This window comes from Leucopleurus acutus, assembly GCF_964270905.1.
Source record: "Leucopleurus acutus genome assembly, chromosome: 7".
NCBI classification, from domain to species: Eukaryota; Metazoa; Chordata; class Mammalia; order Artiodactyla; family Delphinidae; genus Leucopleurus; species Leucopleurus acutus.
Window position 1 is genome coordinate 66292996 of NC_139150.1, and position 21232 is coordinate 66314227.

Here is a 21232-nt window from a genome sequence, read left to right on the forward strand (position 1 = left end):
GAGACAACTTCCAAGTTCCTACATCCTGGATTGGAAGCCAGAAGTCCCTCCATTATGTTTTTGTTTTTCCACTGAGTAATGTTCAATAGCCATTACTTTTCTAAACTTGTAGTCTGTGGAATAGAGGAACAGTTAAGAATGATGATTCCTTTAGTTTATTTAAATCTTAACTATGTTTCTAGTCAAACTAGTAGAAAGTCACACACACATTTTTTTTAACTAGTTGCAGGAAATCTTTCATAGAACAATCTAATAATATAACATATTTTATTGATAATAGTGTAAAAATTGCCATATATCTTCTTCTGGTAAGACTACGCTTTACCTTTGTTGCTGTTAGTTATAAAGTAAATCTTGTAATAAATTTCTCCTTTAAGTATTATATTAGATAACATGACTCTGCTAATAACCGAGTGTATTGTATTCAATTAGATGATTTTTTTAAACATTATATTTCTCTTTTTCCTTACCTTCTAGGAAGCTCATAGATAAGTTTTGGTTCTCATTTACATTTAATTTCTCACCCCTTCCCCTTTCTCCATTTACCATTGTTTTAGTTGTTGTGGTTTCATTACTTTTCTGTTTTTTATTAAAATTTTTATGTGCATTTGAAAGTAGGTCATATAAATAATATATTAACTATGCTCAAGTATTGCCTCCTACAGTTTTAGGTCTTCTGTGCCACTGCTGCCACACCCCACTTTTTTTCGAAAATGCTTCATATTCACGATCATTTTCTTCTTACTCTGTAGACTTCTTTTGACCATGATTTGAATTATTCATTTCATGGCTTATCCTTAATAAATTATTTGTTTCAGACATACTTCCTCTTGTCACTCTTTATGCTTTATGGTTCCTCTGAGTTCTATTTGCTATTTTAATATTAACTCAAGGCAGACCATTAAGAATGTACTCTACTGTATCCAGAAAAGTTTGTTTGAAAAGGTTTCATAAAGCTAAATTTAGGACTTAGAGGGTACTATGCTTAGTGAAGTAAGTCAGAGAAAGACAAATAATATTTGATATCACTTATATGTGGAATCTGAACAATAAAACAAACTAATGAATATAACAAAAAAGAAACAGACTCACGTAGAACAAACTAGTGGTTACCAGTGGGGAGAGGAAAAGGGGAAGGGACAAGATAGGTGTAGGGGATTAAGAGGTACAAACTACTATGTATAATGTAAATAAGCTAAAAGGATATATTGTACAGCACAGGGAATATAGCCATTTTGAATAATAACTATAAATGGAGTATAACTTTTAAAAATTGTGAATCATGTTATACACCTGAAACTTATATAATTTATTATAAACCAACTGTACCTCAGTAAAAAAGAAAACAAAATAAATGAATTGTAACTATATATACCTGTGCTTTCATTATAGAAACTAGTTCATTGAGGGTATATTTTATCAGGAAAATGTTTGGAGTTATACAAAATTTAACAGATCTTTGAGAGCTTATCAGTCCTCTTCCGTTGGGAGTACATCTTTGTCTAACTTATTACTTTAATGATTATAATATATAATACCAATTATTAAACTAATTATCAAAATTTGATAGTTTTGGTTAACTAAGTTCCCACTGTATTTTGTGTTTTTATTTAGAAATTAAGTCTATATTTGTCCTGTGGATTACTAAATTCACTCAAATGCCAACATTTTAATATATTAAGTAATTTTCATGAAAGGGCTTGCTATTGGTGTCATTTATATTGTCAAGTTAAGTTTAGTTCACATTATTGGGCAAACCCTTCTGAACCTTAAATCATTTGATCTAGTGTCGCACCTTCCTGATAGTCTCCAGAATAGGTGAGGATGCTCAATTTTTGTCAGTTCTCCTTTGAAAGGATAGGCCTGTAGGTATTTCAGTCTTAGTGTTCATATGATTGAATTTATCATTCAGTGTCAGTCTCATTCATAAACATTTACTATAATCTAGTTTGGAAGATAGTATGTGTACATAGATAATCAGTAAGACTAGGTAATTTGTTATGTGTCAAATGAATAATGTAGGCAATACAGAAATTTAGAAATAGCAGAAATTACTGTGATAGCTGGGGAAGGCTTCATTGAGGTGGTAGAAATTGAGTATTGAAGGAGGCTGAGACTTAGATGAGAAAGGAAAAATAGGCTGTGAATTGTGGATGGGCCATGTTATGCATCTGTTTTTATGCTGTTTGATTGATGTCAAACACATTTTGATATGCCCTAATAATTAAAATAGGAAATAAAAATTAAAAGTAATATGAGGTACCATTTATATCTCATTTGTAAAAACTTACCAAGCTTGAGCGTCATGTTGGTGCACATGTGGAGCTATGAGAACTCTTGAAGTGCATATAACCTATGAACTAGTAATGCCACCTCTTAATATAAATAATCAAAAGCAATGTTTTATTAATGTGATCCCACACTGAAAAAAATACATTTTACTTCATGACCCAGTATACACAGAGATGAAATAAAAGTTTCATACATACACTACTATATATAAAATAGATAACTGATAAGAATCTACTGTATAGCACAGGGAGCTGTACTTAATACTCTACAATGGCATATATGGAGAAAGAGTACAAAAAAGAGTGGATATATGTATGTGTATAACTGATTCACTTTACTGTGCAGCAGAAACTTATACAACATTATAAATCAACTATACGCCAATAAAAATTTTAAAAAATAATGTAGTTTTACTATATATAATAAAGGTAAAATATAACAAAGCATATATCAAGTATGAATTTAATAATGTTTAAATAAAATAGAAATTCTAAATTAAACACTGCAAAAAAATTTAAGAGCTACTAGTTTCAAATATTGGTTGAAAAAATGAGTGGGTTGACAAAAGTTGAGTAAGTTTAGTAAAGAGTTAATATCAGGACATGGATATCTGTTTTAGCATGTTGGTTCGAGGTGGCAGCAGATAATTCAGATGGAGGTATTTTAGAGAAAACTGGAAATGTGGGATTGGTGATTGGGAAAGAGTCAGGGCTGGATTATGGATTGGGTAGTCTTTCAGACAGAGATGAGATCAGAAGCCAAGAGAGTGGGTAAATTTTCTGAGGGAAAAGCTGTAAAGATTTGAGAAGAGGGAAACTAAGAATTGAGTCATGGATACATCCTCCAATTAGATAGCATTTATTCTGGTAGGTGAGAAGAATATTCAGTTAAAAATTATGGCAATTTTAATATTCTGAATATTCTTTCTACAGAGCAAGATACTTTTTGTATCAAGGCAGACTTTCCATTTTTCATTCTTTAAAATTGCTTATGCTTTCACAAAACTGTATTCATTTCTCTAAAAAATATTTTCTTCCAAATGATAGTAAAATAGAGGATAATTCTTATTTTAGTTACATAAGCATTTTCTTTAATTAGAATGTTTTGTAAAATTTCATTTTTTTCCTATTACACACAGAAATCCAAAAAGTTTGCTTTCTGTATGTGACTTAATATTTGGTATCCAGTTTTTAATGGGTTCTTCATCTTAAACTAGTAAGTCAGTACCAGATTTGTACATTTTACTTGAAAATCTCTGGGCATGTCATAGGAAATGAGTATTATGATAATGGATGTTATTATGAAAGGTAGTTAATTCTAATATTATCAGTCAAAATCTAAAACTTTTTACATAAAATTATTTTTTCTTAGAAATACCAGCTCATCAGTAATTTTGCTTTTTTCCATAGAGAGAATCAGGACTAAAACAGGAAATAAATGACCTTGTAAAACGGAAGGTTGCAGTAGATGAAGAAAATGCTTTCTTAAGGAAAGAATTCAGTGACTTGCAGAAGAAATTTAAAGATAAAAGTCAAGAAGTTAAGGTGTGTTGACTTGTACATAGTTTTACAGTACTTTCTTTGAAGTCCTACTTAAAGCTTTGTCAGCCTTTGTGGCACAGAAAGTGACAAGCTTGGAGGAAAAATTGCCTTAGGCCCTGCTGTACCATACAGTTTTCTTACATGCAGAAACTCTGAGAAAGATGCTTTAAAGCTAAGACTCTAAGCTTTATAACTTTAAGATAAATAGTTAATGATGGAAATGGAGCTAAGAAAGTAGGAGTGTGAATATGTGGCTTCTTGTAATTAGATTCTGATGGGACTGGCATTATTAATTGATAAAACCCAGGTCTGGGAGGATATGTCTGTGTGGGTCTCAAAAATAGCTGGGGACAGCATCAAAGGCAGCTTGATCAATTAATGGGCTCTTTGCAAATGTGTACTCATCAAAGCTGTCATCCAGTGAAAAAATATGACCCATCCACCTGCATGAAAAGAGGCCAATAAAAGTATACAGGTGACCTTGGCCATCAAATATAGAAGCTGCTGTGGGGGTAAAATTGTACAGTTTATATTTGCTGATTAGTTCTCACCTGTTTTTTGGTTTGTTTCATTCTGTTTTGTTTATCGGCCCCTGTGGTACTGTTCTACAGGACACTAAGGAGTGTGTACAGAATAAGGAAGAGCAAAACAGACTGGTTATAAAAAATCTGAAGGAGAAAAATGAGAAATTAAGTACCCACTGCGCTGACCTGCTAAATGACCTGGAGAAACTGAGGAAGCAGGAAGCACATTGGAGAAAAGAAAAGTATAGCATTGATGCAAAAATAAAGGTATGCAATGAGAATGGAATCTGTGCTGTTATTTTGGATCTAACTTCTTATAGGAAGTTTATTACATGTTATTTTCTTTAAATAACAAGTTATATATTCATATCCACCAGTGGGGACTAGCATTAATTTATATTCCTTCAGTTAAGACCCACAGCTTTTTAAAAATTGATGTTGCAAAGCAGGAAACTGACTTCAAATACTTATCTAAAATGTAATCATTAAAAAATAAAGGCTGTTGCATTTTGAAATAAAACATGTTTTGAAAAAACATATTTAGAATTATGAATTTTGGCTTTTTGCAGTTAGGGATTAAATTTATAAATATAGCTAGGATTCATTGCAATACAGTTTTAATACTGTATTTTCCAGGTCCTTTAAAAACTATGTAAAAAAAGCACAAAACAGTTAAAAAATACTCACATGTGTTTTATATGTGTTTCTTTGGCTTGAGAGGGCCTTATTCATCGTAAAATTTTACTTTTATAGAAGATAAAAGGTGCAATCAATCTTTATAATATTCTTATATCCTTTTTGATCAGTTTTTTTTCAAAATAATATTTTCTTGTAGCTTTCTCTTGGTCTTGAGAATGTTTTTGTTCATTTTTTCCCACCGAATTTCAGGTTTCTCTTTTAACATAGATTTTGTTGAAAAGGCCTCAGACAAATTTTAGTGCTAGTAAATATGATAGTTCCTCTATGTATACATGCTTAAGAAGAATATATAACATAAGTATACACACATATATATATATATATATATAGTGCTATTAAAATATAGTAAGAATGGATATGTGTGTCTACGTGTGTGTGAGTGTATGCACGTGTGCCTGATTATTTAAGGATTTGTCTTTCTGAGTGTGTGAATCTATTCATTGCAGATATTTAAAGAAATACATACAGTAATTCTGTTAGTGCACAATCAGGGAATGACTGAGCCATTGAGAGAAGTGAATTCTGGCACATTTGTTTTCTTATTTTTATATCAGTTTCTGCTTCCCTACAGCCTTTAAGCAGTTTGGTAGTGTCATAAGGGTAAGTGGTACTTCCTTGTGTTAATCATAGCTGCATGATTTTTTGATGATGATTTCATTTCCTTATTTGCCATTCAAATAGTCCATTCTATGATTTACTGTGATTTTCAGTTCTGACTTTTTTTTCTATTAGAGTGCTTATCTTTTCTTATTAATTTGTAAGCATTCTTTATTCTAGATAGCAATACTTTTAAAAATATATATATATCACACATACCTTCTGTTCAGTGAGTCTTGAATAAGGTGAATTAAACATTCAAAAATTTGTGAATTTTTATAGTCATTTTTATTATTTCCTTCTCTAATGTTTTTGTTTTAGAAGTCTTATATTCTTAAGTATTCCCTACCCTAACATTTTTAATCTATTTAGAATTCATTTTTGGGTGTCGTCTTCCACACCGTTTATTCAGTAGTTTATTGATTTCTGATTCAGTCTCTCTCACATCTCTAAGTTTCCATGGGTATGTTTGGGTTTGTTTCTGGACTTCCTGTTTCTGGACTTTCTGGAAAACCTGTTATTTTCATGGTTTTAGGTATTGTAGTTTTAGAATTTTACTCATTATTTTGTAGGGTGATCTACTTCTTTATTCTTCTTTTTGTAAGTCATGAGCCCTATATGTGCCTCTTCACTATCTAATAATATTTAAGGATCATTTCATTAGTTTTACTGAAAAATTCTGTTAGAAAGCAGGTTGGAACATCATCTAATTTATGAATTAATTTTGGAAGAATTATAATCCTGCTATTTAAGAATGTGGCGTGTGGTTTTGTAAGTTTCTTAGAACGGTACTGTTCATTTTTATTAGATTTATTCCTAGCTATTAATATTAAAATATTGTTTTATGCTAAATATTTTTTTGCTGAATAATATTTTAAATTATATTTTTAATTAATTATTTCTAGAAGACAGCAATATTATTGAATTATCTTGAGCTTCTTTTCAACAATTTTCCCCAAATGTCTTAGTTCAAAAAATGTGTACATTTTCTAGATTTTTCTAAGTTATATAATTACATTGTCAGTAAGAAAACTCTCTTTCTTTCCTTTTAGTGTATAATTCACATACCATACGTTTAATCCATTTAAAGTGTACAGGCCAATAGTTTTTAGTTTATGCAGAGTTGTGCAACTATTATCAAAATTACTTTTAGAACATTTTCATCATCCCCAAAAGAAGCCCTGTAACCTTTAACAATCACTCCTCATTTATCCTTAGCTCTGCAGCCCGAGATAACCACTTATGGCCTTTCTCTATATATAGATTTATCTGCTCTAAACATTTCACATTAATGAAATTATAGTATATGATCTTTTGTGACTGACTTCTTCCACTTAGAATAATGTTTTCAGGGTTTATCCATGTTGTAACATGTATCAGTACTTCATTCTTTTTATAGTTTAATAATATTCTATTATATAAATATCCTACATTTTATTCATTTATCTCAAGTAGAAGGATATTTGTGTTATGAATAATACTGCTACAAATATCTGTGTACAATATTTTGTGTATACATCACACATTTTTATTTCTCATAGGTACATACCAAAGAGAGATTACTAGTTCATGTGATAATTCTGTTTTTAAGCTTCTGAGGAACTGTCAGACTGTTTTCAAAAGCAGCTGTACTATTTTACATTCCAAACAGGAGTTACTGAGGGTTCTGATTTCTCTTTGTCTTCGTCAGCACTTGTTATTGTCTATCTTTTTGATTGGAGCCATCTTTGTGGATGTGAATGGCATCTCATTGTGGTTTTGATTTGCTTTTCCCTGATAGCTAATAATTCTGGTCATCTTTTTATATGTTATTGGCCATTTGCATGTCTTTGAAGAAATGTGAAATCATTTCTTTTGCATATATTCTGGTTACAAGCCTCTTTTTATTGATATAATTTGAAACTATTTTCTTCAGTTTTCTGAGTTGTTTTTTACATCCTTAATGGTAGTATTTGAACACAAAAGTTTAAAATTTTGATAATTAATTTATCTCCTTTTTGTTTTGTTGCCCATGCTTTTGGGCATTCTCAGATGCATCTCAGATATGCATCTTGAGAAACCATTGCCTAATCAAAGATCATGAAATTGGACACTTATGTTTTCTTCTAAGAGTTTTATTTCTTACCTTTAGGTCTTTATCCATTTTGAGTTAATTTTTGAATATGATGTTTGATAGGAATCCAGCTTCATTCTCTTGCACGTGTATTCAGTTGTCCCAGCTCCATTTGTTAAAAAAGACTGTTCTTCCCCCACTGAATTTATCGTGCCATGTTTATTGAAAATCAGTTGACTGTAAATACAAGGGTTTATTTCTGGACCTCAATTCTGTTCCTTTGATCTATACATTTATCCTCATGCATATGCCACACTACATTGATTATTGTAGACTTATAGTAAGTTTTGCAGTTGGGATTTGTGTGTCCTCCAAATTCTTCCATTTTCAAGGTTGGCTATTCTGTGTGTCTTGCATTTCTATATGAATTTTAGAATCAGCTTTTCCATTTCTTGCAAAAAAAAAGCAAGCTGAGATGATTTTGGTAGAGATTGTATTGAATCCCTGTCACCGTTTTTAGTGTAGGCATTTACAGCTATACGTGTCCCTCTGAGCATTGCCTTTGCTACATCCTGTAAGTTTTGGCATGTTATGTGTTTTTTTAAAAAACATTTATTTAGGGCTTCCCTGGTGGTGCAGTGGTTGAGAGTCCGCCTGCCGATACAGGGGACACGGGTTCGTGTCCTGGTCCAGGAAGATCCCACATGCCGCGGAGCGGCTGGGTCCGTGAGCCATGGCCACTGAGCCTGCACGTCTGGAGCCTGTGCTCCGCAATGGGAGAGGCCACAACAGTGAGAGGCCCACGTACTGCAAAAAAAAAAAAAAAAAAAAAAAATTTATTTTTGGCTGCGTTGGGTCTTCATTACTGCATGCAGGCTTTCTCTAGTTGAGGCAAGTGGGGAATACTCTTCGTTGTGGTGCGCGGTCTTCTCATTGCGGTGGCTTCTCTTGTTGCAGAGCATGTGCTGTAGGCACGTGGGCTTCAGTAGTTGTGGCATGCAGGCGCAGTAGTTGTGGCTCGTGGGCTCTAGAGCGCAGACTCAGTAGTTGTGGTACACAGGCGTAGTTGCTCCATGGCATATGGGATCTTCCTGGACCAGGGCTTGAACCCATGTCCCCTACATTGGCAGGCAGATTCTTAACCACTGTGCCACCACGGAAGTCCTAGCATGTTATGTTTTTGTTTTCATTTGTCTCTGGATATTTTCTGATTCTCTTGTGATTTCTTCTTTGATCTATTGGCTGTTTAAGTGTGTATTGTTTAATTTCCATATATTTTGAATTTTTCAGTTTTCCTTCTGTTACTGAGTTCTAGCTCCATTCCACTGTGGTTGGAAAAGATACTTTGTATTAGTTTAAGTTTTTAAAGTTTATTATGAGCTTTTTTATTGCTTGACATATGGTCTTATATGGCAAATGTTCTGTGTGTACTTAAGAAATATGTATATTCTGCTGTTTTGAGGTAGAGTGTTCCATATACATCTGTTAGGTATACTTGGTTTATAGTGTTTTTCAGGCTCTTTGTATCCTTAGTGACCATCTATATAGATGTTCTATCATTATTTAAAGTGGCCTATATTCTCCAACTATTATTGTAAAACTCTATTTCTTCCTTCAATTCTATACTTTATATATTTTAAGGCTCTGGTTTTTGGTGCATGTATGTTTATAGTGGTTACACCTTGATGAATTGACTCATTGATCAATATATTATGTCCTCTTTTGTCTCTTATAACAGTTTTTGACTTAGTTTATTTTGTCCGACATTCTTATGTCCATCCTAACTCTCTTTTATTTATTATTTTCATGGAATATCTTTTCTCATCCTTTGATTTTCAATCTTTTTGTGTCTTTGGATATGATAGTATCTTTTAAAAACATATAGTTGTATAATTTTGTTTGTTTGTTTGTTTGTTTTTCTGTACGTGGGCCTCTCACTGTTGTGGCCTCTCCCATTGCGGAGCACAGGCTCCGGACGCGCAGGCTCTGGACGCGCAGGCTCAGCGGCCATGGCTCACGGGCCCAGCCGCTCCGCGGCATGTGGGATCTTCCCATACCGGGGCACGAACCAGTGTCCCCTGCATCAGCAGGCGGATTCTCAACCACTGCGCCACCAGGGAAGCCCATTTGGTAGTTTTTGACCATTATTTCTTTGAGTATTTTTTTCTGTCCTTATTCTATTGCCTCTCGTTCTGGTAGTCCCTTTATGCTTATATTGGTGCATTTAGTGGTGTCCAGTATTCCTCTGGGGCTATTAATTTGTATTATTCTTTTTTCTTGATATAGCTTCAAGTGTTCTTATTCCTGTCAGTTCATATTAAATGTTGAGCTCTTCTAGTGAGGTTTTTTTGTTTGTTTTTTTGTTTGTTTTCATTTTAGTCACTGTGCTTTTTAGCACCAGAATTTCCATTTGGATGTTTCAAAACAATTTATATTACTTTATTGGTATTTTCCATCAGATGAGATATTGTCATTTTAACTTTTTAAAAATATGATACTTTTTAAAACATGATTTTCTTTTACTTTTTAAATATACTTATAATGCCTCTTTTGAAGTCTTTGTGAAGGCTGGTATCTGGATCCTCTCATGGGCAGTTGCTATTGCTTGCTTTCTTTGCTTTGCATGAATGACACCTTTTCTTTGCATGTTGTAATTTTTTTGTTGAAAAATGTACATTTCAAGTTATATGCTAGGAGGAGTCAATTCAGCACCGTGGCAGAATGAAAAGCTATCTTTGTCTTTCCCTTTCAATCTACAACTAGTAAAACATCTAAAACACAACAATGAAGCCTCTGTCCAATATATCAGGTTGCTGGAGAATTCCACACATCTGTGCATCTAAAGGTGGGTGGACTGGAACACATGGAGGAGGCTGAACCAAGGGAACAGCAGAGGCATGCTTGAAGTCCTGGTCCATCAGCCATGGCAGCTGAACCCACAACCCCAGAGAACCTGGCAGTGGCAGGGGACGTGGTGCACATGACTCAAGCCTCCTGGCCACATGGTTACGACAGCCACAAGTAACCGGGCAGCAGTGGTAGTGGGGCCTGGTACCCCGTTCCTCCAGCTGCTAAGGCACCCATTACTCCAGCCTCTCACATGCACATCTCATCTGTGGAGCTTATAACACTGGACACCACAGAGGCACTTGCAGGAAACTTACAACACTGGACACCATAGAGGCACCCGTAGGACCCTGGCTCCCCCTTCCCTTTCCCCCATGATAGTGGAACCTTCAACTTTGGATCCCAGATGAGGGAAGAGCCCACCATCCAAGGGCCCCAGGCAGCAGCAACTGTGACACTGGCAGAAGCAAGGTACCAATGACCCCAGAGACACAAGAAACAATAACGAATGCACAGGGCCACACCTCTGACAGAGGCAATGGAACGTGGAAAGTGCAGACTCTCAAATAGAATCAGAGGCAGCTCAGGTAAGAGAAACCCAAAACTTGTGCTATATCACTACCTACTGGAAATCAAAAGAAAGACCTCTAATTTCTAACCTGTTGAATTACTAGTATCAAGCAGAAAGGTGTTCCCTACTTCACATGCACCAGCAGAGGAACAATTTATCAAGCACCATGAAAAACCACAGTAACATTGTACCACAAAAAGAAAATGACAATTTCACATACATTAAACTTAAAGTCATGGAACATTGCAATCTGATTGATAGAGAATTCAAGAGAGTTGTCATGAAGAAACTCAACTAGCTACAAGAAAACTCAGAAAGGGTGTTCATTGAGCTCAGGAATAAAATTAATGAACAGAAGGAATAATTTACCAAAGAGGTTGAAACTAAAAGAAAAGAACCAAGGGGCTTCCCTGGTGGCGCAGTGGTTGAGAGTCCACCTGCCAATGCAGGGGACACGGGTTTGTGCTCCAGTCTGGGAGGATCCCACATGCCACGGAGAGGCTGGGCCCCTGAGCCATGGCCACTGAGCCTGCGCGTCCGGAGCCTGTGCTCCGCAACAGGAGAGGCCACAGCAGTGAGGGGCCCGCGTACCGCAAAAAAAAAAAATAATAATAATAAAAAGAAAAGAAAAGAACCAAACCACAATTCTGGAGCTTAAGAATTCAATAAATGAGATGAAGAATGCATTAGAAAGCATTGGATATAGAGCAGACCATAGTGAAGAGAGAATTAGTGATGGACTTCCCTGGTGGCACAGTGGTTAAGAATCTGCCTGCCAATGCAGGGGATGCAGGTTCGAGCCCTGGTCTGGATAGATCCCACATGCCTTGGAGCAGCTAAGCCTGTGCGCCACAACTACTGAGCCTGTGCTCTAGAGCCCATGAGCCACAACTACTGAGCCTGCATGCTGCAACTACTGAAGGTGGCACGCCTAGAGCCTCTGCTCTTCAACAAGAGAAGCCACTGCAACGAGAATCCTGGGCACCGCAATGAAGAGTAGCCCCCAATCGCAGCAACTAGAGAAAGCATGCATGCAGCAACGAAGACCCCACGCAGCCAAAAATAAATAAATAAAATATAAATAAATTTGTTAAAAAAAAGAGAATTAGTGAGCTCAAAGATAGAAATCTTGGAATGATACAGTAGAAGAAGAAAGAGGATTGAGATATAAAAAAATGAGGAAATTCTACAATAGTTATTCAGCTCTTTTAGGAAGGGCAGCAATAGGGTAATGGGTACCCCAGAGGGAGAAGAGAGAGAAGGGAGCAGAGAATTCATTTATAATAGCTGAGAACTTCCCAAACGTGGGGAAGGAACTAGATACACAAGCCCATGAGGCTAAGAGAACACCCAAACTGCCTCAATGCAAAAACCTTGTCCAAGACACATTATATTAAAGTTGTCAAAAGTCAATGACAAAGGAAGATTTTGAAATTCAGCCAGGGAAAAAAAGATGGTAACCTACAAAGGAACCCCCATTACGCTATCAGCAGATTTCTGAAACCCTACAGGCCTGGAGGGAGTGGAATGACATGCTCAAAATACTGAAAGATTAAAAACTATCACCCAAGAATACTCCGTCCAGCAAAGTTATCATTCAGATATGAAGGAGAAAGAAAGATTTTCCCAGATAAATAAAAGCTCAGAGTTCATTAAAACTAGACCTGCCTTACAAGAAATGTTGAACGGTGCTCTTCTACCAGAAACAAAAAGGCAAAAGTACACAAAAGTTTGAGCAAGGTGATAAATAGAATCAGAAAGCTGTAATTATTAGAATTGGCTTTTAAATGCTTTTTTATAGCATAAAAGTTAAAGGGGAAAAGTGGAAAAAATAACTGTATCTACTTCAATTTGCTAACAAACTCTCAACGTATAAAGGGATAATTCAAGACAACAAAAACAAAAAGGGAAGCGGAAAAGGATGTAATCTATATATGTAAATGAAGATAAGATGCTATCAACAGAAAAGAGTACTTTATCCATGAGACGTTTTAGACAAAACTCACAGCAACCACAAAGCATAAATCTAGAACAGAGACATGAAAAATAAACAAGGAGAAAACTGAGAAAAAAATCATAGAAAACCAAAATGGCAGACATAAACAGAAAGAAAAAGAAATGATGGAGATATAGAGCAACCAGAAAACAAAAGGTAAAATGGCAGTGACTAGTTATCATCTATCAATTATAACTCTTAATGTAATTGATTGAATTCACCAATCAAAAGACACAGAGTGACTGGATGCATTAAAAAACAAGACTCAAGTATACGTTGTTTCCAGGAGACTCATCTCAGCTCTAAAGACAAATGTAAGGTAAATGTGAAGGGACTGAATATGATACTCCAAGCAAATGACAACCAAAATAAGTGGATGTAGCCATACTCATGTCAGACAAAATAGACTTCAAGCCAAAGAAGGTAACAAGAGACAAAATTGAACAGTATATAATGATAAAGGGGACAATTCATCAAGAAGATATAATATTTATATATGCATCTAACATAGAAGCACCAAAATATATAAAACAGTTATTAGTAAATCTAAAGGGAGCAATTGACAGTAACACAGTAATAGTAGAGGACTTTAACACGAGCAGTTGATAGTAACACAGTAATAGTAGGGGAGTTTAACACCCCACCTGCATCAGTGGATAGTTCATCCAGGCCAAAAGTCAACAAGGAAACAGTGATCTTAAATGATACATTAGACCAAATGGATTTGATAGATTTGTACAGGGTATTCAGTCCAAATGCAGCAGAATGCATATTCTTCTCAAGTGCACATGGAACTTTCTCGAAGTTAGACCATATATTGGGACACAAAACAAGTCTCAAGAAATGTAAGAAGATTGAAATCATATCAAGCATCTTTTCAGTGGTATGAAACTAGAAATCAACTACAAGAAGAAAGCTGGAAAAATCACAAATATGTGGAGAATGAACAACATGCTACTAAGCAACTATTGGGTCAACAAAAAATCAAAGGAGAAATCAAAATTTATTTGATGATGAATGGAAAGGAAAATAGGACAAACCAAAATCTGTTGGAGGCAGCAAAAACAGTACTAAGGGAGAAGTTTATAGACATTCAGGCCTACTTTAAGAAACAAGAAAAATCTCAGTTGAACAATCTAACCTTACGTCTAAAGGAACTGGAAAAAGAATGACAAATGAAGCCAGAAGTCAGTAGAAGGAAATAAATAATAAAGATCATAGTGGAAATAAATTAAATGGAGACTAAAAAGACAATAAAAAATCAATGAAATTAAGAGCTGGTTCTTTGAAAAGATAAAATCAACAAACCTTTAGCTAGACTCATTAGGGAAAAAAGACAAGGCTCTGGTAAATAAATTTGGAAATGAAAGAGGAGGAATAACAGTGGATACCAAAAAAAAAAAGGATTATAAGAACATATTATGAACAACTATATGCCAACAAGTGGAACAGCCTAGAAAAAACAGACAAATTTTTAGAATCATACAGCTTCCAAGACTGAATCATGAAGAAATAGAAAATTTGAATAGACCACATAACTAGTATAGAAATTGAAACAGTAATCAAAAAGCTCCCCAGGCCTAGACAACTTCACAAGTGAATTCTACCAAACATTCAAGGAAGATTTAATACCTATTCTTCTCAAACTCTTCCAAAAAACTGAAGAGGAGTCAATGATTCCTAACTCAGTTTATTAGGCCAACATCACTCTCATAGCAAAACCAGACAAAGACAACACACAGAAAAAAGAAAATTACAGGCCAATATCTTTGATGAACCTAGATGCAAAAATTCTGAACAGAATATTAGCAAGCCAAGTAAAACAGTACATTAAAAGAATCATCACTGGGCTTCCCTGGTGGCGCAGTGGTTGAGAGTCCGCCTGCCGATGCAGGGAGACACGGGTTCGTGCCCCGGTCCGGGAGGATCCCACATGCTGCGGAGCGGCTAGGCCCGTGAGCCATGGCCTCTGAGCCTGCGCATCTGGAGCCTGTGCTCCACAACAGGAGAGGCCACAACAGTGAGATGCCCACGTACTGCAATAAAAAAAAAAAGAATCATCACCGTGATCAAGTGGGATTTATCCCAGTGATAGAAGGAGGTTTCAACATCTGCAAATCAATCAACGTGATACGTCACATCAACAAAAGGATGAAGACCATATGATGACCTCAATAGATGCAGAAAAGGCATTTGACAAGATTCAACAACGGCTTTTGATAAAAATTCTCAACTAAATGTTTATAATAGTAACATACCTCATCATAATGAGAGCTGTAAATGACAAGCCCACATCTAGCATCATACTAAGTGGTGAAAAACTAAAAGCTCTCTCTCTAATATCAGGAACAAGACAACAAGACAAAGAGGCCACTTTTGCCACTCTTATTTAACATAGTATTGGAAGTCCTAGTATTGGAAGTCCTAGCCAGAGCAATTAGGCAAAGAAAAAGAAATAAAAGGAATCCAAATTGGAAAGAAAGGGGTAAAACTCTTACTGTTTGTGCATGACATGATTTTATATAGAGAAAACCATAAAAACTCCACAAAAAAGGCTATTAGAAAAAATAAATACAGCAGAGTTGCAGGGTATAAAATCAACATACAAAACTCTGTTATGTTTGTATATGCTAACAATGATCTAGCAGAAAGAGAAATTAAGAAAAGTCATATTTATAATCACAACAAAAAGAATGAAATACATCGGAATAAATTTAACCAAGGAGGTGAAAGACCTGAACACGAAGAACTGTAAGACCTTGTTGCTGGAAATTGGAGAAGACACATAAATTGAAAAATATTTTATGCTTATGAGTTGGAAGAATTAGCATTGTTAAAATACCCATACTACCTAAAACAATATATAGCTTCAGTTCGGTCTGTTTCCAAGTCAAAAGGACATTGTTCACAGAAATAGAACAAAAGTTTCTAAAATTTATAATGGAACCACAAAAGACCCTGAATAGCCAAAGCAATCCTGAGAAAAAAGAACAAAGCTGGAGGTATCACAGTCCATGATTTCCAGCTAGACTACAAAGCCATATTAATCAAAACAGCATGATATTTTCAGAAAAACAGATACATAGATCAATGGAATAGAATTGAGCACCCAGAAATAAACCAACACATAAACAGGTAATTAATATACAACAAAGGAACATATATATATAAAGACATTATAGCCTTTTCAATAAATGGTGTTGGGAAAACTGGACAGCCACATGCAAAAAAATGAAACTAGACCACTGTCCCACACCATACACAAAAATCAACTCAAAATGGATTAAAGACTTAAATGTAAGTCATGAAACCATAAAACTCGGAGGATAACATAGGCTTTATGTGCTTTGACACTGGTCTTAACAGTATCTTTCTGGGTACGTCTTTTCAGGCAAGGGAAACAAAAGCAAAAATAAACAAATGGGACTACATCATCCTAAAAAGCTTCTGCACAGCAAAGAATACCATGTACAAAATGAAAAGGCAATCTACTGAATGGAAAAGACATTTGCAAATGATATATCTGATAAAAGGTAAAATCCAAAATATATAAAGAACTCATACAACTAAAGAAATAAACAATCCAATTAATAAGTGGGCAGAGGACCTGATTAGACGTTTTCCCAAAGAAGACATGCAGATGGCCAACAGGCACATGAAAAGGTGTTCAACATCACTAATTATTAGGGAAATGCAAATCAAAACCACAATGAGATATCAGCTCACTCCTGTTAGAATGGCTATTATCAAAAAGACAAGAAATAACAGGTGCTGTTGAGGATGTCGAGAAAAGGGGAGCCTCAGATAGTCTTGATGGGAATGTAAATTGGTGCATCCACTGTGGAAAACTGTATGAAGAGTCCAAAAAATTAAGAATAGAGCTACCATATGATTCAGCTACCCCATGTCTGGGTATTTATTCAAAGAATATGAAAACACTAATTCAAAAAGATATATGCACCATTATGTTCATTGTGATATTATTTACAATAGCTAAGATATAGAAACAACCTGAGTTCCCATCAACCAATAAATGGATAAAGAAGATACGGTATACACACACACACACACACACACGCACATACACACATTCACACACATATGCACAGAGTAGAATACGACTCAGCCATCAAAAAGATGGAATCTTGCCATTTGTGACAATATGTATGGACCTTGAGGGTATTATACTAAGTAAAAGAGTCAGATGGAGAACTGTGTGATTTCACTAATATGTGGAATACAAAAAGGAAACAGACAAAAACCAAAATAAACTAAAGAGAAACAAACACATAGATACAGAGAGCACAGTAGTGGTTACCAGGGGAAGTTGTGGTGGTGGGGGGTGAAATGGATAAAAGGGGTTAACTGTATGGTGATGGATGGAAACTAAATTTTTGGTGGTGAGCATGCTGTAGGGTAGGGTATACAGAAGTAGAAATATAATGTTGTACACATGAAACATATAATATTATAAACCAGTGTTATCTTAATAAAAATAAATCTAAAATAAAGTAAAAAGAAAAGTAACTTTTTCAAAGCAAAAAAAATTAATAAAAATAAAATTATATACTGTAGCAGTTTGGGGTTTTGTTTTGTCTGTTTGTTTGTGTTTGTTTCTGGCTGCGCTGCATGGCTTGTGGGATCTTAGTTCCCTGACCAGGGATTGGACTCGCACCCTCAGCAGTGAAAGTGTGGTGTCCTAACCACTGGACCGCCAGGGAATTCCCACTGTAGCAGTTTTGGATACTGGTTCCTCACTGCCATAACATCAGGGCTTGTTGACATTTGCTCATTGTTTTTTTAATGTTTTCATTGGGCCATTTTAGGAAATCTGTTTCCCATGCTGTTAACAGTCTCTCGTGGTTGCTTTTCATAAAGCACAGACCTGGACATGTGCACATTCACCCTGTGATTTTAGCAGGGCTCTCCTTCACTGTCTCTTCTCTTGATTTGTCTGTTCATGTGTCTGTCTCTTGATCTGTCTGTTAATATGTTTGTTTGTTAATATGTCTGTTGGTATCACACCCAGCTGTTGGCCTCCAAAAACTGATGACTGATTAGATTCTTCTGTTGTTTCTGTCAATATCCTGGGACACAAATTGCTCCACAGTCTAATCTAATTAAATCTTGGCCTCTCCATAGGGTTTTTTTTAAATTGTGGTTAAGTAATATAACATAAAATTTAGAATCTTTTATCATTTTAAGTATACAGTTCAGCAGTGTTAAGTATATACACATTGGTATGCAACCAAGTTGCAGAAACATTTCATCCTTCAAAAGTGAAACTATATTCAAAAACAACTTCCCATTTCTCCTCCCCCCAGCTCCAGGCATCCACTAGTCTGCTTTGTGTCTCTATGTGATTCTTCATATAAGTGGAGTCATACATTATTTTTTGTAAGTGGCTTATTTGGCTTTCCATAATTATCTCAAGGTCCATCCATGTTCTTTCATATGTCAAAATTTCCTTCCTTGTTTATTGTGGTAAAAAACACATAACATAAAATTAACCATCTTAACCATTTTTAAGTGTACAGTTCAGTAGTGTTAACTATATTTACATTGCTGTGAAAGAGATCTCCAGAACTTTGTTGACTTCAAGACCTGCAGCTCTGTTTTTTAATAACAACTGCTTAGTGCTCCCTTACCCTAGGCCTTGGTAACTACCGTTCTATTCTGTGTATCTATTAATTTGACTACTTTAGATACTTCATATAAGTGGAGTCATCTGGTATTTGTCCTTTTGTGACTGATTTGTTTCATTAGGCATAATGTCCTCAAGGTTCATCCATGTGGTAGCATGTGACAGGCTTTCCTTTGGGGGCTGCATTGTGCTTCATTTTATGTGTATAGCACGTTTTGTTTATTCATTTGACATTTAGGTTGCTGCCACTTGGCTATTGTGAATAGTGCTGCTACAAACATGGGTTTACAGATATCTCTTCAAGAACCTGCTTTTAGTTTTTTTAAATGTATACGCAGATGTGGGATTGCTGGATTATATGGTGGTCCTGTTTTTTATGTTTTGAAACCCCCCCCCATACTGTTTTTGAGAGTATTTTTACAGTCCCAGCAACACACAAAGGTTCCTAATTCTTCACGTCCCAGCGAACACCTGTTATTTTCTGCCTTCCCTTCCCTTCTCTCATTTCCCTTTCCTTCCATGTTTCCTTCTCTCTTTCTCTCTTACATCCACCTACACACCCACCTATATATCTATCATTACTCTTTTTTAATAAATGGGAATTTAAGAAGTAATTCTTCTTAAATTCTTCTTATAAAACAACAGTTTACATATCTTAAAAAAATATTTTATTGCTAAAAACAGCTAACTGTCATCTGAGCCTTTAGCAAGTTGTAGTAGTAACATCAAATATCATTCATCACAGGTCACCATAACAAATATAATAATAATGAAAGAGTTTGAATTACCAAAGTATGGCACTGAGACATGAAGTGAGCAAATGTTGGAAAAATGGCATTGATAGACTTGTTTGATGCAGGGTTACCACAATCCTTCAATTTGTAAAAAAATGCAATATCAGTGAAGTGCAATAACGGGAAACATGATAAAGTGAGATATGCATGTACTCACAGTGCTATCTTGGCTGAAAGCCAATATTTTTATCTTCAAAAGTTCATTCTAGTTACTGCAGGGAGAATATATGAGGTATGGGTGCATTGCTAGAGTAGATTTTTAGTGCTTGACCTAAAGCTTGTTGCTCGCTTTTGTACATAATGAATGTATAGTGTATTTTGGGGTATCCTCTACTTTTAGATAAAATATTTATTTAATATTTTATGAAAATAAATTAATTTTATAATAATTTGAAAAAATTACATCAGTTTTTTGAAAAAATGTACATCAGTTTTGAAAAAATGTACATCAGTTTTTCTGATGAAAAACTGAAAAAATGTACATCAGTTTTGAAAAAATGTACATCAGTTTTTCTTTTTTAACATCTTTATCAGAGTATAATTACTTTACAATGGTGTGTTAGTTTCTGATGTGTAACAAAGTGAATCAGCTATACATATACATATATTTCCATTTCTCCTTCCTCTTGCATCTCCCTCACACCCTCCCTATCCCATCCCTTTAGGTGGACTCAAAGCACCCAGCTGATCTCCCTGTGTCATGCAGCTGCTTCCCACTAGCTATCTATTTTACATTTGGTAGTGTATATATGTCCATGCCACTCTCTCACTTCGTCCCAGCTTACCCTTCCCCCTCCCTGTGTCCTCAAGTCCATTCTCTGCATCTGCATCTTTATTCTTTGTACATCAGTTTTAAAATTGTTTCAAAATGAAAAAAAGATTTAGAGAATTATCAGGAGGAAAAGACCAACTTTGAACTTTAGGTGAAATTTCACCACAATCAAGTGAACTCAGCATGATCTGAACCTGAAACATTGTAAAATTATTTTTATTTTTTTGCTGCACCATTTTTTCTTCTCGAGTGTATCTGCATTTAAAGTTGAGGAAATAATAAAATATCTATTTGTTTTGAGTAATATTTAAGTAAATGAGCTCTTTTTTTGTTCATTGTAATTAACTTTTTTCATTATATAATATTTTACTGTAATTTTAATAAGTAAATTTCTACATAGATTTTCAAGGTTATTAGCTTCAGATTCTTAACTTTCACACCAGGAGACGATGATACTTTTCATTTTCTGAAAAAAGTAACCTGTGACTGGTGTAAAATTTATTGATTGTATTAACATTTTTTAATTTAATGAAAACAAAATTTAAAGCACTACTGATTTTTCACTGTTATTTTGTGGATTAAATATAACAGGCTTTTAATTTTATTTATTTATTTGATATTTATTATATTTGTGATATGAGTGCTCTAATTTTAGGCCTTTGAAGACAATTTAATCGAAGCAAGGAAAGAAATTGAAGTATCACAGAGTAAATATAATGCTCTATCATTACAGTTGAATAATAAACAGACTGAACTTATCCAGAAGGATATGGATATTACCCTGGTCAGGCAAGTATACTCACTGCTTAATTTAACATTTTAGAAATGTCCTTTGTTATGCAGAATGCCAGCATTTTTGTTTATTATTAACACCCTAAAATGACAATATATGTCTTCTGTGA

The 21232-nt window shown here is 34.9% G+C and overlaps 1 protein-coding gene across 1 annotated transcript in view; it reads left to right on the top strand.

Moving 5' to 3' along the window:
* Positions 1-21232, top strand: part of CNTLN (centlein) — a 327580-nt gene that overhangs the window by 98845 nt on the left and 207503 nt on the right. Inside the window, exons 4-6 of the mRNA XM_082843600.1 lie at positions 3702-3836; positions 4445-4624; positions 20986-21123. Coding sequence (XP_082699726.1) covers positions 3702-3836; positions 4445-4624; positions 20986-21123 — 453 coding nt within the window. The remainder of the gene's footprint in view (positions 1-3701; positions 3837-4444; positions 4625-20985; positions 21124-21232) is intronic.